A 24,999-nucleotide genomic window follows, 5' to 3' on the forward strand; every position below is an offset into this window, starting at 1 on the left:
ACTGGGTTGGACAGATTTGTAATATGTCCCATCTTAAAAAGAAAAAATTGACCCCTTGCTTTCTTTCAATGTCACACCCTAGTCAAAGCCACCATCACCTCTCTGGTTGTTCTCACCTGGACCACTTCAGTTACCTCCTAACTCTGATCCTGATATATATTCTCTTCCCGCTTATAATCCCTTCTTCATATGGCAGCTGGAATGCCCTTTGTAAAGTAGTAATTAGATGATATTATTACTGTCCTGCTTAAAACCTTCCATTGGCTTCTTTTCCATCATTTTTTAAATTGCAAGCCCTTTCTAAGGCCCATAGGATGTGGCTGCAATTTTTTCTGCCATTCTACTCATTTCTCTCTGCTGCAGCTGCACTGACCTTTTTCTCCCTTTAAGCAGACCAGCTCATTTTGCCCTAATGCCTTTGCACTTGCTGTTTCCTTTGCCTGAAGCTCTCTTCCTACACATATCTCTGTGTTAGCTCTTTTACTTTACTTTGGTCTCTGCTCAGATATAACCTCTGATGCTCATCCTTAGGTAGCACCCTCTGTTCTCGTCTCCTCAAGTGTTAACTTGGCCTCAGGTTTATTTCCTTTATACAGTGCCAAATTTTAAGTAGTAGAGGACAATAAAAGGTAGTGATGGTAAATGTAAAAGGATGTGGAGGTTTATGAAGGGGAAGAAATGGTTTGGAAATAGCCATGAGGGACACAGAAAACACATACCCCAGCTCCGAGGAAAGAGGACTTGAGGAAAGAGGATATAAGAGGAAAAATAATAGTGCTTTCAGGAAATAGTTCTTCCTCATAGCTAATGAGTAGATATCATGAGATAACATGTGTAAAGCATTTAGCACATTTCCTTGTACATATCAACCAATAAATTTACTTCCAATGGCAGTGTATGTCTTTCCTAACTTTCTTCCTTCCTTTTTTGAGAGGGAGGAGGCAGAGATCATATAGGAAGACCCTTGTCAGAGCCTAGTACTTGAAAAATGGGACTAAGTCAGAATAGTCTGTTATTTACAAATCTCAATAACAATAACCTTGTATACGAGACAGCAAAAAAGACACTGATGTATAGAACAGTCTTTTGGACTCTGTGGGAGAGGGAGAGAGTGGGATGATTTGGGAGAATGGCATTGAAACATGTATAATATCATATATGAAACGAGTCGCCAGTCCAGGTTCAATGCACGATACTGGATGCTTGGGGCTGGTGCACTGGGACGACCCAGAGGGATGGTATGGGGAGGGAGGAGGGAGGAGGGTTCAGGATGGGGCACACATGTATACCTGGGGTGGATTCATTTTGATATATGGCAAAACCAATACAATATTGTAAAGTTAAAAAATAAAATAAAAAAACAAAACAAAAGTAAATAAGATACAAGAATGTTCTGTACAGCAAAGGGAATATACCCAATATTTCATAAAAAGGAAAACAAACAAAAAAAACAAATAGTTTCCTGGGTAATGTGTGCCAAATGAGTCATACAATCAATTGTCAGTGGCTTACCAGGTGTTATCAGAGCCTTAGTAACACTACAATTGGGCAAAATTCTTTCTTCTTGCCACTCAAGCATAAAGTACCCTTATTCTACTGAAAAATATAGTTTACTGAGAAATCCTAGCTAGATATTACTGCAGTTTAATAATCTGATGATAAATCAACAGTAAACGAATCCCCCAAAGAAACTTAAATAACTCTCCTCTTGGACTTCTCTGCAACCCTTTCCCCCTCCCAGCCTATCCATAAATAAAACTAGAAAGCCCTGTAGTAGTATGGAATTTATATGATTCTTAAAGTATACAGAATTTGAAACATGAAAATCTAAATGTTTTACATAGGTTTCAAGAACATGTATTTATGACATATTAACTGAAATTTTATCACCTTATTAAAGTGTTTTTATTCATGTGACATATTTGATGAATATATGATAAATAAAATATTGGAGGAATGATTGTCTTCTGTTGAATATAAATATGCAGCTTTACTCTTGCTTTCAGAGATTTGAGTCTTGTGTTTTCTTTTTTTCCCCCCCCAGAGAGTGAAGGACATTCCCCAAGTCACCTTGCAGTGTTGTGTCGAGGCCGAGTTTTTGTCTTTGATGTAATGCATGAAGGATATCTGATGACTGCACCAGAGATTCAGAGGTTTTCAAACTACTTTCTTGGGTCTCATTAGGTTTTAAACTTTTACTTGAGTTAAAAAAAAAAAAAAGTTCAACATTACCTTTTAAAAAGTGACAGTAAGGTGAGAAATAAGAATTTTATGTATGCTAATTTTTAAAAGCCTATTTTTATTTTATTTTAAATTTAAATTAGCTTTTCATTTTACTCATTGTATATGAATAAACTCTCCTTGGAGAAAAGATAAACATTACAAACATTACTCATCGCATTCGCTGCCCCAAAATTAATCACTATTGCTAGCATGGTGTATTCTGTCCTTTCAAACCTATTGCAATGAATTTACATGCACATACAGATTTTTTTAAAAAGAACATATATATGTATATTTTACATATAGTATGTACTAAAAGTGAAAGTTTCTCAGTCATATCCAACTCTTTGTGACCCCATGGACTGTAGCCTGCCAGGCTCCTCTGTCCAAGGAATTCTCCAGGCCAGAGTACTGAGTTGGTAGCTGTGCCCTTCTCCAGGTGATCTTCCCAACCCAGGGATCGAACCCAGGTCTCCCACATTGCAGGCAGATTCTTTACCGTCCAAGCTACCAGGGAAGCCCACAATATGTATTTTATATATATACAGTATGTACATATACTACTGTATCAGGAAATGGCAGCCCACTCCAGCATTCTTGCCTGGGAAATCCCATGGGCAGAGGAGCCTGGTGGGCTGCAGTCTGTGGGGGTCACAGAGAGTTGAACATGACTGAGCAACTAAACAGCAAGCAGAGTATTATTTTGGATGTTTATATTTTTAAAGTTAGCATTATGGAAAATTCCCAAAGGTAGAGGGAATTATATAATGAAGCTCCTCCATGTAGTCACCCCTAGATTGAACAGCTATTATAGTAACTCCTAGCTTCAACTATTATAAATTCATTGTCTTATTCAGCTATACCTCCTTGTGCCCCTCCCGAAACTCCCCCACAGATTATTTTTAAAAAATCTCAAACGTAATATCCTTTCACTATAAATAGTAAGCTTCTCTAAGATATAAGGACTCTTAAAAACATAAACATAAAAAATTACCATACCTAATGACTTGCTTCTCCTAAAATATTAACAAGAATTCTTTAATATATTAATATACAGTCAGTTGTTCACATTTTCTGGTTTGTCTTCTAAAATTGTATGTATGTGTATATATTTTAAATTATTTTTATTGAGCATTACAAACCTGTACACAAGCACACACAGAAGTCCACAGTTAAATACTCATGCATCTAGCACCCAGGTCAAGATACAGAACATTTCCGTTACACCCCTTATACCAGAAATCCCCCTTCTCAAGTGTAATCACTTAGCTTCCTTGCAATTTTTATTAATACAAAAAGTGCTGCTGTAAAAATTCTTGTATAAGTCTTTGATGTATACATGCATGCATTTCTGTCTCATTACACTCAGGAGAGGACTTGGGGAGTCATAGTTTATGTGTATGTTCAGCTTCAGTGGTCATGCCAGTTTTCCAAAGTATTTGTACTGATAAACACTTCCCACTAGTGTAGGAGTGTTGTAGGAGTTCGTTAATACATTCTCGATATGAGGCTTTCATGGATTTCAAAGTGTCTCTTTGATCATCAGAAATTCTTCATTCGAATGTAGTCCAGTATATCAATATTTTACCATATGGATTATACATTTTGTGTACTGTTGAAATTTTTTTCTAATTTTTTAAAATTGGAGTATTAATTGCTTTACAGTGTTGTTAGTTTTTGCTGTACAGTTGCATGAATCTGTGTTTGTACATACATCCCTTCCCTCTTGAACCTCGCTCCCTACTCCCACCCTTCTAGATCATCATAGAGCACAAAGCTGAGCTCTCAGTGCTACGCAGCAGCTTCCCACTAGCTGTTTTACACATGGTGTATCTATGTCACTGTTACTCTCTCAGTTCCTCGCACCTTCTCCTTACCCCCTCTATGTGAATAAGTCCGTTCTCTATGTCTTTGTCTCTGTTCTTGCCCTGAAGATAGGTTCAAGAGTACCATTTTTCTAGATTCCATATATATACATTAATAAACAGTGTGTGTTTTTCTTGCTTCACTCTGTATGACAGATCCTAGATTCATCCACATGACTACAAAGGACCCAATTTCATTCCTTTTTATAACTGAGTAATATTCTATTGTGTGTGTGTGTGTGTATATATATATACACACACACACCACATCTTCCTAACATCTGTTGATGGACATTTAAATTCTTTCCATGTTTTGGCTGTTGTAAATAGGGCTGCAATGAACACTGGGTACATGTGTCTTTTTAAATTATGGTTTTCTCAGGGTATATGCCCAGTAGTGGGATTGCTGGGTCATATGGTAGTTTTATTCTTAGTTTCTTAAGGAACCTCCGTACTGTTTCCCATAGTGGTTGTATCAGTTTGCATTTTTACCAGCAGTGCAAGAGGGTTCCCTTTTCTCCACACCCTCTTCAGCATCTATTGTTTGTAGATTTTTTGATGGTGGCCATTCTCATTGGTGAGGTGATACCTCATTGTAGTTTGGATTTGCATTTCTTAGGGATGTTGAGCATGCTTTCTCCGTCTAGTCAAGGCTATGGTTTTTCCAGTGGTCACGTATGGATATGAGAGTTGGACTGTGAAGAAAGCTGAGCGCTGAAGAATTGATGCTTTTGAACTGTGGTGTTGGAGAAGACTCTTGAGAGTCCCTTGGACTGCAAGGAGATCCAACCAGTCCATCTTAAAGGAGATCAGTCCTGGGTGTTCATTGGAAGAACTGATGCTGAAGCTGAAACTCCAATACTTTGGCCACCTCTTGCGAAGAGTTGACTCATTGGAAGAGACCCTGATGCTGGGAGGAGGAGAAGGGGACGACAGAGGATGAGATGGCTGGATGGCATCACCGACTCGATGGACATGAGTTTGGGTGAACTCCGGGAGTTGGTGATGGACAGGGAGGCCTGGCGTGCTGCAATTCATGGGGTCGCAAAGAGTTGGACACGACTGAGCGACTGAACTGAACTGAGCATGCTTTCATGTATTTGTTGGCCATCTTTATGTCTTCTTTGGAGGAATGTCTGTTCAGGTCTTCTGCCTATTTTTTGATTGTTTTTTTGTTTTTTTTAATATTGAGCTGCATGAGCTGATTATTTTTAGGGGTTTATTTTTAGGGGTTAATCCCTTGTCAGTTGCTTTATTTGCAAATATTTGCTCCCATTCTGAGGGCTGTCTTTTCATCTTATTTATGATTTCCTTTGCTGTGCAAAATCTTTTAAGTTTAATTAGGTTCCATTTGCTTATTTTTGTTTTTATTTTCATTGCTCTAGGATGTGGGTCATAAAGGATATTAATGCAATTTATGTCATCTAGAGTTCTACCTAGATTTTCCTCTATGAGTTTTGTAGTGTCTGGACTTCCATAAAAATTTTTTTTACTAACACATTGTTAGATATTTTCTTACATTGTGCTCTAAACTTTCATTCTTTTATCTTTCACATTTACGTTAAAAGTCTGCCTAGAATTGATTTTCGCAGAAGGCAATGGCACCCCACTCCAGTACTTTTACCTAGAAAATCCCATGGACCGAGGAGCCTGGTGGGCTGCAGTCCACGGGGTCGCTAGAGTCGGACACAACTAAGCGACTTCACTTTCACTTTTCACTTTCATGCATTGGAGAAGGAGATGGCAACCCACTCCAGTGTTCTTGCCTGGAGAATCCCAGGGACCGGGAAGCCTGGTGGGCTGCCGTCTATGGGGTCACACAGAGTCGGACATGACTGAAGTGACTTAGCAGTAGCAGCAGAATTGATTTTTGCATGTGTCATGAGGAAAGGGGTAGTTTTGTGTATTTAAAAATAGTTTTTTTTTAAATAGTCAATTTATGTTTGGCTGTGCTGGGTCTTTGTCACTGTGCTCAGGCTTTCTCTAGTTGCGGCAAGTAGAGACTCCTCTTCATTGTGGTGTGTGGACTTCTCATTGTAGTGATCTCTCTTGCTGCGGAACACAAGCTCTAGGGTGTGCAGGCCTCCATAGTTGCGATGCATGGGCTTAGATGCTCCACAGCATGTGGAGTCTTCCCAAACCAGGGATTGAACCCGTGTTCCTTTCATTTCGAGGCAGATTCTTAACCACTGGACCACCGGGGAAGTCCAGAAAATAATTTTATTTTAGGTATTTTTCTGCAGTTCATTTCTTTTAGTGAATAATAAGACAATGAATAATAAGACAATAATATATTCATACTGGAGTAGACATTATCAACCTTACTTTTTTAAACTGTCATATAGAATTCCACCAAATGGTCATACTATATAGTTTGACCATTCTCCTTTAGTACCCATTGACGTAGTTTGCGTTTGTTACTATAAAAAACAGTCAACATTTTCCAGCATGCCTCTTTGTGTATTTGTGAGAAAATATCTATGTATTGACATTAGAAATGTACTTTCTGGATCATAGGATACATACCTTTAAATTTTTAAACAAAGTCAGATTGTCATTCATAGCAGCATTATGTTTCCTGCTAGTGTTTTAGGAGGATACCTACTTCTCTACGTGGTTGATGACATGGTATAATTAAACTTAAAATATGGTGAACTGACCCATGAAAAATGGTTTTCATTGTTGCCTGAATTGACATATCCCTCATAACTAGTGAAATTGAATATATTTCTATATGTTTATAGGTCACTCATATTTTCAGTGAGTTGCTTTTGCCTATTTTTCTATTTGCTATTTTTAAATTCTTATTGATTTGTAGCAATTATATGTCTGGGCACTCATCCTTTAGTAGTTATATGGGTTGCAAACATTTCATTCCAGTTAGCAAACTTTTTTTGTACTTCAGCAGGCATTGTTAATTTTGATATAGACAAAAAAGATCCGTTTTTTAGTTTTTTTTGCTTTTGTTTCTTGGATAATCTTTCTGTCTGTTCAGCTGTATTTTAAAATTTGTTCCAAATTTGACATAAAAGAATTAGATCAGGCTTATTACTTGGATTACTGAAAGCCACTCTCTCAGAAACTGCATACATGTGATTTGTGGTCTGAATTCAGCCTGTAGCCTGTTTTGCTTGGATAACAGAGAATTTGAATTGCTATTTAAAAATCAGGAGAATTCACATAAACATGGATTTCTGTTTTTATTCATATAAAAACTTGGATTTCTGTTCTCCATTAAAATAAAAGCCTTGTTTGTTCAGATTGTTAACTCTGATTCAGCCTCACAGGTGGTTTTCTTGCTTCCCTACATTCTCTACAGTCATCAGTCCTGTGACTTTAAAAATTCATATTTGATCGTATCTTACCTTAAAATTCTTGAGTAGTTCCTTGAGGTCTAGCTAACAGTCTCATTTTTTTAAACTGTGGTCGCGATTTGACCTTCGCCTGTCCCTTCAGCCTTGTCCTGCTCTTCCTCCCTCTGCATCCTGTTCTACCCAGTTTCTCTGCTTGCAGTTCTGATGTGTTAGGTTATCTGTAGTCTTTGCATGTGCTCATGCTTTCTATTGGACTGCCGTCCCCTGCCTTGTCCACCTTTTAAGTAAGAATTGCTCCTCGCGCTTTGTTTCTGTTCACATGTCACCACCGGCTTACTACTTCCTATTTTATGTCTTATTTCATAATTTCCCATTCCCTTTCCTCTCTTCATGGCCCAAGGACTTAGCCTCTTATTTATCTCTATTATACTGATTATTGTATTGAAGTCATTTATTTCTATATTTTCACCTTCAGATGGAGCTCAAAGAGATTACTTACCAGATTTTTTTTTTTTTTAATACCCTCTGCTTAATACAAAGCAGAAAGGTATGGGTGTGGATGTGTGAGTGAACTGAGTGATTAGGCCAGCTCTGTGCATTAGGACGGAGAAGGCAATGGCACCCCGCTCCAGTACTCTTGCCTGAAAATCCCATGGATGGAGGAGCCTGGTAGGCTGCAGTCCATGGGGTCGCTAAGAGTCAGACACGACTGAACAACTTCACTTTCACTTTTCACTTTCATGCATTGGAGAAGGAAATGGCAACCCACTCCAGTGTTCTTGCCTGGAGCATCCCAGGGACGGGGGAGCCTGGTGGGCTGCCGTCTATGGGGTTGCACAGAGTCGGACACGACTGAAGCGACTTAGCAACAGCAATAGCGATGCATTAGGAAATTTTATTTAGAAACATAAGATACATATTAGTAGTATAAGATAGATCGGTCAGATTCTGAATCTTATGAGTTGGTGCCTCAAAAGAGATGTGTTAAAATTTGCAGTAATCCAGGAAAGAAGTTAGAGGTTGGGACTGTAGAATATGGAACACTGTTCAAAACCACTAGTAAGATTCTACTGTATGATACAGGGAACTATATTCAATATCTTATAATGAACTATAATGGAGAAGAATCTGAAGAAGAATATATAAAACTGAGTCACTTTGTTGTATATCAGAAAGTAACACAATGTTGTAAATCAACTATACTTCAATTTAAATTTTTCTTAAAAAGATAAATGCATAAAAAGTTTTGGAGATAAAATTAATTTGAATTGGTAACTGGATTTAGAAAGAAAGGGAGCTATTACTGAGTAAGTAGATAGTATTATAACAGAAGAGGAAGTAACCTTTCAATTTTCAGTTTTTTCTTGTTTTTAATACTGGCTTTGAGGCAATTCACATACTACACAGTTCACCCATTTAAAGTATATATTTCAGCATTTCTTAAGAATGTTCAGAATTGTGCTGTCATCTTCACAATCAACTTTAGAATATTTTTGTCACCCCTCAAAGTAACCCTGAACTCATAAGCAGTAATTCCCCATTTGCTCCCCAACTCTTACCCATCCATTAGCAGACATTTCTCATATTTCCCCAACACTCCCATCCCACCAGCCTGAGGTAGCCTTTCTGTCTGTTTCACTTGACCTTTTGTCTCTATGGTTTTCCTTCTCTGGACATTTCACATAAATGGACTCTTAAATGGCCTTTTCTGTCTAGGTTCTTTCACTTAGTATACCTTACATTTTCAACATTCATAGATGTTGTGGCGGTCCTCCGTGTCAGTGGTCCTCAATCTTTTTGGCACCAGAGTCTGGGTTTCCTGGAAGACTGTTTTTCTATGGATGTGCACTGGTTTCATGATGATTCAAGAACATTACGTTTATTGTGCATTTTATTTCTATTACTATCACATTATATAATGAAATAATTATGCGGTTGTCACTTGTCACTCACTGATAGGGTTTTGATATGAGTCCATAAGCAATTGGTTTATCATGATCTCTATGCAGTCGGACCTCTTCACTAGTGATAATCTGTATCTGCAGCTGCTCCCCAGAGCTAGCTAGCCTCACCACCTCAGCTCTACCTGAGATCCTCAGGCATCATAAGGAACTCACAGTCTAGATCCCTCACATGCGCAGTTGACAGCTCCTATGAGAATCGAATGCCCCTGCTGATGTGACGGGACACAGAACTCAGGTGGTAAATGGGAGCAATGGGAAGTGACTGTAAATACAGGTGGAACTTTGCTCACTCACCCACTGCTCACCTCCTGCTGTGTAGCCTGGTTCCTAACAGGGATTGGAGACTCCTGGTAGCATTTATTAGTACTTCCTTTTTTTTTTTTTTTTTCTGAATAATAATGCACTCTATGGCTAGACCACATTTTATTTAATTATATATCAGTTGATAGACATTTGGGTTGTTTTGACTTTTTGACTGCTGTGAATAATGCTGCTGTGGACATCTGTGTATAGGTTTTTGTGTGGACACTTGTCACGGGTGTATTCCTTGGAGTGGAATTGCTGGATCATACTTCTATGTTTAACCATTTGAGGAACTGCCAAACTGTTTTCCAGTATGAGTGCACCATTTACATTCACATCAGTGGTACTTGAGGGTTCCAATTTATTTTCATTCTCACCAGTACTTGTTAGCCTTTTTGATTGTAGCCATCCTAGAGAGTATGAAGTAGGATCTCATTGTGGTTTACAGTTGTGTCTCCATGATGACGAGATTGAACATACTTTCATGTACCTATGCCTGTAAACTCTGGGAGTTAGTGAAGGACAGGGGAGCCTGGTGTCCTGCAGTCCATGGGGTCACAAAGGGTTGGATATGACTTAGCAACTGAACAACAACTTGGAGAAATGTCTGTTCAAATTCTTTACCAATTCTTAATTGGGTTACTTGTCTTTTTTATTATTGAGTTATAAAACTTCTTTCTATATCCTAGATGTAAGTCCCTTATCATATACATAAATTACATATATTTTCCTCCCATTCTAGTGTTTACTTCACTTTTTTCATGGTTGCTTGTGAAGGGCCAACATTTTAGTTTTGATAGAGTTCAGTTTATCTACTCCTTAGTTATTTGTACTTTTACTGTCATATCTTAGAAACCATTCCCTAATTCATAGTCATGAAGAGATACCTATGTTTTCTTCTAAGATCAGTTTTGTCTTAATTTGTAGGAAGAGGTCAGGGAGATAATTTTTAAATGTATATTTAATTTGGAATGTTGGCAGAAATTGAGGTGGATATATCCAACAAGCATTTGGAAATTTGGTACTAGAAATTTAGAGAGAAAATAGGGTTAAAGTTAGAGATTTGGTTGCCTCTTAGGTAAAGGTGATAATTGAAGCTATTCAAGTAGTGGGTGAAATTACCAAAGAAGAAACTTGTAGAAGAGGTTGGGGGAGGCCAGTGAGGGGAAATTTGGGAAGACATACATGTGATGGTGGATAGAGGAAATGGCACCCCACTCCAGTGCTCTTGCCTGGAAAAATCCCATGGATGGAGGAGCCTGGTGGGCTGCAGTCCATGGGGTCGCTAGGAGTCGGACACAACTGAGCGACTTCACTTTCACTTTTCACTTTCATGCATTGGAGAAGGAAATGGCAACCCACTCCAGTGTTCTTGCCTGGAGCATCCCAGGGACGGGGGAGCCTGGTGGGCTGCCGTCTCTGGGGTCGCACAGAGTCGGACATGACTGAAGCGACTTAGCAGCAGCAGCAGAGAACAACAGTCAGTGAAAAAGACCATTAGTCAGTGAGTTAGAAAGACCACAATGTAACAGTGCTACAAAAGCCAACACAGAATTTCAAGATTGACTCCTGGGTGGTAAAGGACTTTATAAAGAGAAACATGAGACTGAGATAAAGCTGCTAGATCTTATGGGATGCCATTGCTAATATTCAGAAACACATTTTCAAGATAATCACTGGAGGACAAAACCCAATTACAGTAAATTAAAGAATGAGTGGAAAGTAATGAAGGCAGATTTTGAGGAAATATCAAGGATAAAATATTTTAAAATATGTATGATTCTAAAATATTGTTAATACGAATTTTTGTGCTTTTAAATATCAAAAATTGCATGTGTACTGAAAAGTCCATAGATAGTCAAATTGAAAGAGAAGAGGGGTAATTACAGTTATCAAATCTATACCTCTTTTTACAATATGAATAGAGAAGTTATTTTTAAACCACCTTTGAAGTATGATTGACATATAAAGCTGTGCATATTTTTTCTGTACAACTGGATGAGTTTGGAGATAAGTATACATTGATTAAACTTACCAAAATGGATACCATAAACATATTCATCACCCCCAAAGGTGTCCTTCTCTCTTTGTTTGTAAAAAAAATTTTAATGGTAAGAACACTTACCTTAGGATCTACCCTCTTAGCAAATTTTTAAGAGTGTCATACAGTGTTATTAACTACAGCACTATGCTGTACAATAGGTCTCTAGGACTGACTTATGTTGTATAACTGAAACTTTGTATCACTTGGCAGTGCTGTGCTAGGTCACTCAGTCCCGTCCGACTCTTTGTGACCCCACGGACTGTAGCCCGCCAGGCTCCTCTGTTCCTGGGGATTCTCCAGGCAAGAATACTGGAGTGCCATGTAATACATGTTTGCCATGCCCTCCTCTCAGGGATCTTCCTAATCCAGGGATTGAACCCAGGTCTCCTGCATGGCGGACAAATTCTTTACTGACTGAGCCACCAGGGAAGCCCAAGAATACTGGAGTGAGTAGCCTATCCCTTCTCCAGGAGATCTTCCCTACCCAGGAATCGAAGCAGGGTCTCCTGCATTGCAAGTGGATTCTAATGCCTCCTCATTTTCTCCTTAGCCCAGCCCCTGGCACCCGCTATTCTTTTCTGCTTTTAAGAGTTTTATCTATTTTAGATTCCCCATATAAGTGATAGTATGTAGTGTTTCTTCTGTGTTTAGCTTATTTCATTTAGGATAGTGTCCATCAAGTTCATTCACACTGTTGCAAACAGTGGAATTTTTTCTTAAAGCTGAATAAAATTCCATTTGTATGTTTATACCACATCTTGTTTATTCATTCATCTATCATTAAATATTTAAGTTGCTTTTGCCTCTTGGCTATTGTGAATAATATTGCAAGGAACATGAGAATGCAGATGTCTCTTTGAGACCCTGGTTTCAGTTCCTTTGGATATGTACACAGAACTGGGATTACTGGATCATATGCTGCTGCTGCTAAGTCGCTTCAGTCGTGTCCGACTCTGTGTGACCCCATAGACGGCAGCCCACCAGGCTCCCCCGTCTCTGGGATTCTCCAGGCAAGAACACTGGAGTGGGTTGCCATTTCCTTCTCCAGTGCATGAAAATGAAAAGTGAAAGTGAAGTTGCTCAGTCGTGTCCAACTCTTAGCGACCCCATGGACTGCAGCCCACCAGGCTCCTCCGTCCATGGGATTTTCCAGGCAAGAGTACTGGAGTCAAGCGCCATTGCCTTCTCCAGCTGGATCATATAGTATCTCTGTTTTTGATTTCATGAGGAACCTCCATAATTTTCTATAGTGGCTGCACCAATTGACAGTTCCACCAGCAGTGCAGAAGGGTTCTCTTTCCTCCCCATCATCATCAGTGCTTGTTACTGCTTGTCTTTTTGATAGTAGTCATTCTGACAGGTGTGAGAGAATATCTCGTTGTGCTTTTGATTTACATTTCCCTGATAATTAGTTGTGTTGAGTACTTTTTCATGTATTTCTTGGCCATTTTTATATCTTCTTTGGAGAAATGTCTGTTCAGTTCCTTTGCCCATTTTTAAATCAGGTTGTTTGGGGGTTTTTTGCAATTATATTGTGAGGGTTCCATGACCTCTTACCAGATATATGGTTTGCAGATATTTTCTCATATTCTGTAGTTTGCTCTTTCACTTCATTATTTCCTTTACAGTGCTAAAGCTTTTGGTTTGATGTAATCTCATTTGTCTATTTTTACTTTTGTTGCCTGTGCTTTTGGTATCATATCTAAGAAATGATTGCAAAAGGTTAATGTCTGGAAGCTTTTTTCCCATATTTTCTTCCAGGAGTTTTATTGTTTCAGGTCTAATATTTAAGCCTTAAATCTATTTTGAATTGATTTCTGTGTAAGGTATAAGATAGGGGTCCAGTTTCAATTCTTTTTATGTGGTGATTTTCCCAACACTGTTTACTTAAGGGGCTTTCTATTTCCCATATATTCTTGGTCTCCTTGGCACCTCAGTTGACTGTAAGTGGATTTATTTGTAGGCTCTCTGTTCAGTTCCATTGACCTGTATGAGTGTCACTTGTGCCATATTGTTTTGATTACCATAGCGTTGTTTGGATTGGCCAAGATGTTACAGAAAAACCCTAATGAACTTTTTGGTGAACCCAGTATATTTTTGAAAAACTCAGCAGTGGCCATAGGACTGGAAAAGGTCAGTTTTCATTCCAATCCCAAAGAAAGGCAATGCCAAAGAATGCTCAAACTACTGCACAATTGCACTCATCTTACACACTAGCAAAGTAATGCTCAAAATCCTCCAAGCCAGGCTTTAACAGTACGTGAACCGTGAACTTCCAGATGTTCAAGCTAGTTTTAGAAAAGGCAGAGGAACCAGAGATCAAATTGCCAACATCCGTTGGATCATTGAGAAAGCAAGAGAGTTCCAGAAAAACATATATTTCTTCTTTATTGACTATGCCAAAGTCTTTGACTATGTGGATCACAATAAACCAGACCACCTGACCTGCCTCCTGAGAAATCTGTATGCAGGTCAAGAAGCAACAGTTACAACTGGACATGAAACACAGACTGGTTCCAAATAGAGAAAGGAATACGTCAAGGCTGTATATTGTCACCGTGCTTATTTAACTTATATGCAGAGTACATCATTAGAAATGCTGAGCTGGATGAAGCATAAGCTGGAATCAAGATTGCTGGGAGAAATATCAATAACCTCAGATATGCAGATGACACCATTCTTATGACAGAAAGTGAAGAGGAACTAAAGAGCCTCTTGATGAAAGTGAGAGAGGAGAGTGAAAAAGTTGGCTTAAAACTCAACATTCAGAAAACTAAGATCATGGCATCTGGTCCCATTACTTCATGGCAAAATGATGGGGAAATAGTGACAGACTTTATGTTCTTGGGCTCCAAAATCACTGCAGATGGTGACTGTAGCCATGAAATTAAGAGACGCTTGCTCCTTGGAAGAAAAATTATGACCAATCTAGACAGCATATTAAAAAGCAGAGACATTACTTTGCCAACAAAGGTCCCTCTAGTCAAGGCTATGGTTTTTCCAGTGGTAATGTATGGATGTGAGAGTTGGGCTATAAAGAAAGCTGAGTGCCAAAGAATTAATGCTTTTGAACTGTGGTATTAGAGAAGACTCTTGAGAGTCCCTTGGACTGCAAGGAGATCCAACCAGTCCATCCTAAAGGAAATCAGTCCTGAATATTCATTAGAAGGACTGATGCTGAAGCTGAAAGTCCAATACTTTGGCCACCTGATGCAAAGAACGGACTCATTTGAAAAGACCCTGATGCTGGGAAAGATTGAGGGTGGGAGGAGAAGGGGACGATAGAAGATGAGATAGTTGGATGCCATCACCCACTCAATGGACATGAGTTTGAGTAAACTCCAGGAGTTGGTGATGGACAGGGAGGAGTGGAGAGCTACAGTCCATGGGGTCGCAAAAAGTTGGACACAACTGAGCAACTGAACTGAACTGAATAGTCTTTTTAATGATTTTAAGTAACAGTGGCACATGTGAAAATATTTAAAACTACATGGTATTTCTATTTTGGGGGTTAAACCCAAGTATTAATTGGGTATAGAATAAGTCCTCTGTTAATATATTCACGTAGTTTTTAGTTAGATAAAATGTATATGATATTTGTGAGATTATGTACCAGAATATTTTTAAACTTCTCCATTATGCAGGGCATTTACTTGGATCTTGGAAGTGCATGTACCTTTTGAAAGTATAAATTATATCAAACAAAATTTATTTGCTTAAGCTCTTGTCAAGTATACTGATGGTATTAATAGGCACATAATCACTGTGGGGAAAAAAAAGGTGTAGGAGATAACTCCATTGCTGTAGAGACCATAATCCCTTTCTTTGGATAATACAGAATACAGTATTATTCTTTGGATAATATTTAAATTAAAACACTTAAATACTAATAAACTTTGTAACCTATGAAAGGCCAAAGTAGCTAGTGCTCCTGCCTCTGCTCTTTTTGAATCTTCCTTATTTAATCTTCCAAAGGCAATTGACATACATCCAAAAGAAATGCCACAGTGAACCCAACGGACCTGGGGTAGCAGCGTTAACTACTGAGGAGCGAACTCGATGGGCTAAGGTTATAATTTACATTTTTCTTTTCTTTAGAGGTGCAATTGACTTACAACATTATATTCAGGTATACACATAAGGATTCAGTATTTGTTTCTATTGAGAAATATCACAGTAAATCTAGTTAATGTCCATCGCCATACAGAAAATTTAAAAATATTTTTCTTGTGATGAGAACTTTAAGATCTACTCTCTAGCAACTTTCAAATATGCAGTACAATATTATTAACTATAATTTAGACTTGGGGAGAGTATATACTTTTATTTTGTTTACATTTAAACTTCAAACACTCAGCTCAAGGACGTGCTGGCCCTTGGAAATAAAGACAAATGGACAGACGGCTTTAAGCTTTAAGCAGTTTTTAAATACATTGTACAATATTGAACAAGCAGAAAATCTAGGGGTGGCATAACTTTATGTGTGGTTAGTCACTCAGTCATTGACTTTTTGTGACCCTGTGAACTGTAGCCCACCAGGCTCCTCTGTTTATGGGATTCTCCAGGCAAGAATACTTGAGTGGGTAGCCATTTCCTTCTCCAGGGGACCTTCCCAACTGAGGAATCGAACCTGGGTCTCCTGACTTGCAGGCATTTTCTTTACTGTCTGAGCACCCAGGAAAGCAGGCATAATTTTATACCTTTATACATTTAGTAGCACAAATGTAGGGACTAGGCATGCTTTTGAAGAAGAAAACCTGTTCAGGACTCATCACAGAGGTCGTTGAATTTACACTTTTCTTGATGAACCTTTTCTCTAACTTTTCAAAAACCTGTTGAGGTTTTCTGACTATTTTATATTTAACTTGTAACATTTTATTTTTTCTTCTTGCCCTTTAGGCACGAGAATATTTGATTAGTCTTAATCCAGAGAACCTGACTATATTAGAAAAAATTCAGAGCAGTTTACTGGTATTTTGTTTAGATGATGACAGTCCACATGTTACACCAGAAGATTATTCTCAGGTATTCAACTATCTTGTTCTGTTATTTCTTTTTTTTTAAAGAATTTATTTATTTTTGGCTGTGCTGGGTCTTTGTTGCTTTGCACAGGCTTTCTTTCCAGTTGTGGCAGGCGGGATGTACTCTGGTTGCTGTGTGTGGGCTTCTCATTGCACTGGCTTCTCTTGTTGTGGAGCACAGGCTCTAGGTGCACGAGCTTCAGTAGCTACCACTTAAGGGCCAGACCTCTGTCCCCTGTGTTGGCAGATGGATTCTTAACTATGAGACCACCAGGAAAGTCCCTTGTTTTATTTCTTCCCACAGAGTTTTCTGGAGAACTCTTGTGTAAATTGAACATGAGAAGAATTTTTTTTTTTTAAAGAATCACTTTATTAAGTATAATTGACATGCAAAAAACTGTATATATTTAATGTATACAACTTAGTTTGAAGTATACACCTGTAAAACCACCTTGAAACATAATCGTGAAAACAATTGTTTCCTAGATTTTGGAGACCACCAGGAAAGTCCCTTGTTTTATTTCTTCCCACAGAGTTTTCTGGAGAACTCTTGTGTAAATTGAACATGAGAAGAATTTTTTTTTTTTTTAAAGAATCACTTTATTAACTATGAGACCACCAGGAAAGTCCCTTGTTTTATTTCTTCCCACAGAGTTTTCTGGAGAACTCTTGTGTAAATTGAACATGAGAAGAATTTTTTTTTTTTTTAAAGAATCACTTTATTAAGTATAATTGACATGCAAAAAACTGTATATATTTAATGTATACAACTTAGTTTGAAGTATACACCTGTAAAACCACCTTGAAACATAATCGTGAAAACAATTGTTTCCTAGATTTTGGAAACATCTTTTATCTTAGAATGGGGTAGCTAAGAAAAGAAAGCACAAATACTAAGTCATACAATATAAATATTTGTGCAAGCTTTTAAAACCTTTTCTTAGCTACACATACACACATATCATAAGATTATACATAAATAAATAATGCTTTGTAAATCCTTGCCACATTGTTCAGCTCTGTTTAGAAAGAAAGAAAGTGAAGTCGCTCAGTTATGTCCGACTCTTTGCGACCCCATGGACTGTAGCCTCTGTCCATGGGGTTTTCTGGGCAAGAGCACTGGAATGGGTTGCCATTTCCTTCTCCAGAGGATCTTCCTGACTCAGGGATTGAACCTGGGTCTCCCACATTGTAGGTAGATGCTTTACCATCTCAGCGGCAAAGCTGTTTAGACAGATCTTATATGTTGTTTAAAGAAGTATGAGTATTATTTGCTTGTCACATGCTTGTCACATGGCAGTGGTTCCCAACCTTTCCATTGATTATATATACAGAAAATTTGCATAAGGCATGGGGGAAAATGAGCTTTTCAAACCCAAGGTGACATGAAAACCTACCTATAGCCCACAGCAGTGGGCCTTGATACCTTAGCTGGTGAGGTCTGTCCTAAGAATTACAGAACTCTTGTGACTTATTTTATCATTTGGTTTTGTAGAACACACTGACGTTAGTGAGTTTAAGGATAATTGGGGTTTTATTTTTTTTTTTCTGGGACATTACCATTTCCTGGGAAAAAAATAAAAGAGAAGCATTCGTATTTGTAGGAATCTCAGAATCTTTGCATCCATCAGTATTAAATGAGAGAAATAAATAATATTGGATTGAAAAATCTTGTAGTTTGGAAACAGTTCTTCCCTCGTTAGCTGCTTTTTTAAAAGTAGAATCAACAAGCTTGAAGAATATATTTTAATTAAATGTTGCTCAGTTGCTGCAATCTACAGTTAGACGTATTTAGATTGCTGCTCATTAAATACACACACATACGCTCACACACACAAGTATGTACATAATAGAAGTTTCACAAAACAGTAATTACTTTGACTATCTGTGATATACTCTGATATTTATGTTCTATTGTTATTCTTTTTGTAAAGATGTTTACAGTGATTTCCTGACTCACTACGGCCAAAACCTACCATTTGAGAAACTGGCTTAGTGGGATATGAATTCTTGAAATGTTTTCCTTGTAACTAGATTTTCATGACTAACCTTATCAATGCTTCTTATCCTATTAAAGTTGCAAACACCTTGTCCTTTCACTTTGATATTCTCTAAACATTCATGAATATTGTCCCATCCTCTTTTCTGGTAGAATTTCTTAGATTTTGAGTATTTAAATAGTCAGGACCTAAATTATTATTTCTTGAGAATAGCTATTATTTTATTAAATTTGGTTTACCTGAAGAGAGGAAAAGTGAGATCATGTGTGTTTGTGTATATTTAAGATACAAATACTTAAAAACCAATATTAAGATTCTTTTAATTTGAAATAATAAATTTATTTTAGGTTTGTGCAAAGATTCTTAATGGAGACCCAACAGTACGCTGGGGTGACAAATCTTATAACTTGATTGCCTTTTCTAATGGAGTATTTGGCAGTAATTGTGATGTAAGTAAACTACTGAAGTTACTTTTCCCTTTTACTCTTTTCAGTTAAATGAGTGGCAGTAATCTACAATAGTTAGGCTGTCCTGTGGCAGGATAATAAATCATTTTTTAGCTTTATGGCATTAGAGTAAAAATTTTAGTTATGAATTCTCAGTGGAAACAGTATAGGACAAGTTATTTTCGTCTGTAGTTAGGCTAACAGTTTGATGTGTGCCTGTAAAATGGAATTTGCATGTATCTTTATGTAGTAGAAGCTCTTTTAAAATCTACTGCTACTTGTTGAAAATTACAACACATTTAAAAAGATATAGCATTATGTATATGTTCTGTGCACAGAGAAATGTATGTAGCTATATTTGTACATTTACCTAGTAATTTTGTAACCTTGTTAAAAAAATGACACAGGATCTTTGGAACATTATTTACTTCTGGATATTAAAATATCTGGTACTGGATAGCATTTTTTTTTTACATTCTTTATAAAATATATATATATACACACACACAACTTGTTTTCTCTTTTGTTCTCCTATGGTTGTCTTTATCATCTCTACCCTGCCATTTTCTGATGGACATTCAGGAAGTCTATGAACCAAGAAAATGAAGAAATCAACCTAAGTCAGGATTGCAATCTATATTTATAATCTTGTTATGTAACTTTTCATAAAGTATGTGACTTGGTATAAAGTAGTATGAGATAGATTTTTTTGTTTGTTTGTGTTTGGGGGCTTTCCTCCCAAAGATTTAGTGACTGTAAAATACTAAAAAGACCTGTAATGTTGATCTGGGTTCAGTAGTTGTATTAATCAGTAATTTTTTTCAGTTTTAGGTGATAGAAACCTAAATCAAACTGTCATTACCTTACAGAGGTATTTATGGCATGGGGTACAGCTAAATTTGGGTTAGGCTGACTTCCAGTGTCCAAATGCTTTCATTAGAAAATTCTACATTTTTTGGCATCACTTTCCTAGCCTCAGCTTTATTTTTATGTAGAAGGTACCACGTGATGGTTTTACCTACAGTCTCATGTTTTCACAGCTCTCCTAGTAGGTTATTGTTCTCCATGGAAATAGCCAGCTTTTTTTTTTTTTTTAACCCCTCTGGTTCCAGCAAAAGACCTGAGAATAATGCTCGTTGGTTGTATCAGCCTGTGTGAATCTTGTGCATGTTCCAGGGAGTCCACCTGGCCTGGGTCACATGCCAAACCTTGGGACCCGCTAGTAGAATCACTCACTCATTCAAACCACCACAGAGATGTGCGCTGGTTGCCTAAAGAAAAATAAAGTAGTTGTTACTGCCAAAGAAGGTGGAGTGGTTGATGTGCAGGTAACAGAATGTCTGTTAACAGTTGTCTTTCTTCTTCCTTAAGAGTCCCCTGTTGACAAAAGATTTCTTGTTAATTGCCTCAGCTTTTTCCTCTTTGGCTCCTTGTTTGATTCTTCTTAACCACCTCAGTCTGGTTGATAGCCTCACTGTTCCCTGGAAACTGTGCTTTGTAAAGTAGTTAACAACCTTCTGGCTTCTTCCTTCCATCTCTCCTTGACTTGTCGGATGCAGAGGATGTCCCTCTTTTTCATGCTCATCTCACATTGCCTTCATCCTCCTAACAGTCTCTTCCTGTCTCCACATTCTAAAACTGAGCTTAATATTATTCATAACCATTTTTCCCCTCTGCCTGCTCTCTCTTCTGGTTTGTTTACATTTATATTTTTCTAGTGTTTACTTGGTACTTTCATTTTAAGAGTTTTATTTCACTGTGTGTTAAATTGTCCAAACCGAGTGTTACATTGTTATGTAAGGGTCAAGTTACTCCCATCATCAAGAGTTTATCTTCTTGCTTTCCTCCCTCACTCCCAGCCCCCTAAAATTACCACCTTGTACTACTTTGATTTTTACTGATGGCAGCAATATCCTGCGGTTTGCTCAAATTCAGGAGAAGGTAATTTTAATCATATTTTCTATTTTGGGATGAAAATATTGGTCTTATAATGAGCACGTGTCTTTGTACAACTGAGATGCTTTCTTTCAGTAAAGTGTGTGGACACATTTTATGTGTATGCATTATCCCCCATATATTTATAAAATTGATCTGATGGTCTTCACTAGATAATAGGCTTTCAAAATTCCATGTAGGTTACTCTTGCAACCCAAGATGATTACTGAAAATACTATTTAACCTAATATAAAACATTATTACTAAAGCATATATACTGTAAAGTTAACTTGCTCTTAATTTAGAGTCATGTTGCTGCTCTCTTATGTTGGTACTAGAATATGTGGTTTGGACTACATAATCACATTTCCCTCTCTGGATTTAAAATCCTGGCTTCAACTGTTTTGTCTTCTCTTTGTTAGAGGGTTTTGTGGAGATCGCGTTTGTTGTTGTTCAGTTGCTCAGTCATGTCCAACTCTTTGCAACCCCATGGACTATAGCACGCGAGGCTTCCCTGTCCTTCACTCTCTCCCAGAGTTTGCTCAAACTCATGTCCATTGAATCAGTGATGTCATCCAACCATATCATCCTCTGTCACCCCCTTCTCCTCCTGCCCTCAGTCTTTCCCAGCATCAGGGTATTTTCCAATGAGTCAGCTCTTTGCATCAGGTAGCCAAAGTATTGGCACTTCAATATTGCTCTTCTTACTGGCTGCATTTTAACACTATTGTCTCAGTGAAATAATATATGCAATGTCTGTGAAAATTCATTGTAAAGCTACAGAATACTGTGCAGTTGTGAGATGCAGTTAGAAAAGGGTTTGTCCATGACCGGTGAGTCTTGTTACCTGTGCTGTCACTGGCAGCTCCATCTGCTTTTTCACAGTGCTCTCACCATTCCTTAACATTTTACCATTGTATAGGTATATGTGTATACCTCTTTTTTTTTTTTAATTTTATTTTATTTTTGAACTTTACATAATTGTATTAGTTTTGCCAAATATCAAAATGAATCCGCCACAGGTATACATGTGTTCCCCATCCTGAACCCTATGTGTATACCTCTTTTAACTTCCAGTACAAATAGCAATTGTTTTCTCTTTATGATTCATATTTACTTTACATCCCTTCCCATTACTTCAAGAGCCCTGATTAGGTGCTTCTGACTTTAAATATTTGTTCTTTCTCAGAAAATAAAATACATCAATTACTTACTATACTGTAGAATATCCCTATCGTTATCATTATGAGTTGAGGCATATGAGAATTCTGCTCTTGTGTGTTAAGAGTGGGGCAAAAATGAAAATAAAATACTGGGTCAAGTCTTAACTTACATAAAGTATTCAAAATCTTGTATGGTTTCATTTTAGCATGCTCCTTTTGATGCAATGGTTCTGGTAAAAGTCTGCTATTATGTTGATGAGAACATTCTTGAGAATGAAGGAAGATGGAAGGTATGTTAGAAAAAATTATTTCCTCCCTTTTCGCCTCATATTTTTATAGATACAGTATTTTTAAGTTTTCCGTATTTTCAGGGCTCAGAAAAAGTACGGGATATACCGGTTCCAGAGGAGCTTGTTTTCACTGTGGATGAAAAAGTATTAAATGACATCAACCAAGCTAAGGCCCAGTATTTCAAGCAGGTAGATTTTTCACTTTTCTCTTTGATAGTTAATACTTTATCTTTTAACTACTCTGTATGAATATTTGGCTATCATCCACATATGATGGCATAAAACATTTAGAAGTTATAGCTTTTAATACCTTTATTTCTGTTTTATTCATTTAATGCTAATGATAATTTGGTTATCTTTGGGGGTATTCTCCTTGGGTATATGTTCACTCTTCCCATTTAATTCTGTTTGTTAGGTGTCCGATCTCCAGCTTGTGGTATATGCCTTTACGTCTTTTGGCAAAAAGCTAACCAAGGAGAAGCAGCTTCACCCTGATACATTTATTCAGCTGGCACTTCAGTTGGCCTATTACAGACTTCATGGACGGTGAGGACCAATCCTTCTCCATTTTCAGAGTCTAGAGGCCGAAGGGGATATCTCTACTCTAGCTGTTCTACTGTAACTCCCCAGTGTTTCCTCTGAGGTTTTTTCCCCACTTGGCACTGTGCCTTAATTGGTACTTTCATCAGCAGTGTTGTTAGGTTTCCGTCTGTGACGCTTTGACAGTCTTTCCTTGTTTTTCATTACCTTGATACTTTTGAAGTACCTGTTCTCATCTTACAGAGGTTTGCCATGCTTTGAAATTCAGATCACTTGGTTTTCTTGAAGCCTGTTTTCAAATGGGTTCATGAAAAGATACAGTTTTATGGAATCTAGTCTTTATTCATTTTTAGGATAAGAGAGATGGTATTTTGTGACTTTCTACATCCTAAGCAGAAGTGGAAGTGTCTTGATCTTTTTAAAATTTTATCTGAGAATATGTACTTTATGTTTTTAAAATTTATTTATCTTTGGTTGAGCTGGGTGTTCATTGTTGTGCATGGGCTCTCTTTAGCTGCACAGAGCGGCAGCTACTCTTCATTGCTGTCCATGGACTTTTTTTTTTTTTTTTAACTTTACAATATTGTATTGGTTTTGCCATATATCAACATGAATCCGCCACAGGTATACATGTGTTCCCCATCCTGAACCCTCCTCCCTCCTCTCTCCCCATACCATCCCTCTGGGTCATCCCAGTGCACCAGCCCCAAGCATCCAGTATCGTGCATCGAACCTGGACTGGCGACTCATTTCATATATGATATTATACATGTTTCAATGCCATTCTCCCAAATCATCCCACCCTCTCCGTCTCCCACAGTGTCCAAAAGACTGTTCTATACATCAGTGTCTCTTTTGCTGCCTCGTATACAGGGTTATTGTTACCATCTTTCTAAATTCCATATATATGTGTTAGTATACTATTTGTATTGGTGTTTTTCTTTCTGGCTTACTTCACTCTGTATAATAGGCTCCAGTTTCATCCACCTCATTAGAACTGATTCAAATGTATTCTTTTTAATGGCTGAGTAATACTCCATTGTGTATATGTACCACAGCTTTCTTATCCATTCATCTGCTGATGGACATCTAGGTTGCTTCCATGTCTTGGCTATTATAAACAGTGCTGCGATGAACATTGGGGTACACGTGTCTCTTTCCCTTCTGGTTTCCTCGGTGTGTATGCCCAGCAGTGGGATTGCTGGGTCATAAGGCAGTTCTATTTCCAGTTTTTTAAGGAATCCCCACACTGTTCTCCATAGTGGCTATACTAGTTTGCATTCCCACCAACAGTGTAAGAGGGTTCCCTTTTCTCCACACCCTCTCCAGCATTTATTGCTTGTAGACTTGGATTGCAGCCATTCTGACTGGCGTGAAATGGTACCTCATAGTGGTTTTGATTTGCATTTCTCTGATAATGAGTGATGTTGAGCATCTTCTCATGTGTTTGTTAGCCATCTGTATGTCTTCTGTGGAGAGATGTCTATTTAGTTCTTTGGCCCATGTTTTGATTGGGTCATTTATTTTTCTGGAATTGAGCTGTAGGAGTTGCTTGTATATTTTTGAGATTAGTTGTTTGTCAGTTGCTTCATTTGCTATTATTTTCTCCCATTCTGAAGGCTGTCTTTTCACCTTGCTTATAGTTTCCTTTGATGTGCCGAAGCTTTTAAGTTTAATTAGGTCCCATTTGTTTATTTTTGCTTTTATTTCCAATATTCTGGGAGGTGGGTCATAGAGGATCCTGCTGTGATGTATGTCAGAGAGTGTTTTGCCTATGTTCTCCTCTAGGAGTTTTATAGTTTCTGGTCTTACGTTTAGATCTCTAATCCATTTTGAGTTTATTTTTGTGTACGGTGTTAGAAAGTGTTCTAGTTTCATTCTTTTACAAGTG

The 24,999-nt window shown here is 37.8% G+C and overlaps 1 protein-coding gene across 2 annotated transcripts in view; it reads left to right on the top strand.

Annotated features, from left to right (window-relative positions):
• CROT (carnitine O-octanoyltransferase) overlaps positions 1-24,999 on the top strand; it is a 61,496-nt gene that overhangs the window by 14,427 nt on the left and 22,070 nt on the right. For both annotated transcript variants that reach the window (XM_005900998.3, XM_070369721.1), the window contains exons 7-13: positions 2,045-2,153; positions 15,689-15,782; positions 16,613-16,738; positions 19,082-19,183; positions 22,485-22,568; positions 22,650-22,757; positions 22,984-23,114. In XM_005900998.3, coding sequence (XP_005901060.3) covers positions 2,045-2,153; positions 15,689-15,782; positions 16,613-16,738; positions 19,082-19,183; positions 22,485-22,568; positions 22,650-22,757; positions 22,984-23,114 — 754 coding nt within the window. The remainder of the gene's footprint in view (positions 1-2,044; positions 2,154-15,688; positions 15,783-16,612; positions 16,739-19,081; positions 19,184-22,484; positions 22,569-22,649; positions 22,758-22,983; positions 23,115-24,999) is intronic.

The sequence above is a fragment of the Bos mutus genome, chromosome 4, assembly GCF_027580195.1.
Source record: "Bos mutus isolate GX-2022 chromosome 4, NWIPB_WYAK_1.1, whole genome shotgun sequence".
In the NCBI taxonomy this organism is placed as follows: Eukaryota; Metazoa; Chordata; class Mammalia; order Artiodactyla; family Bovidae; genus Bos; species Bos mutus.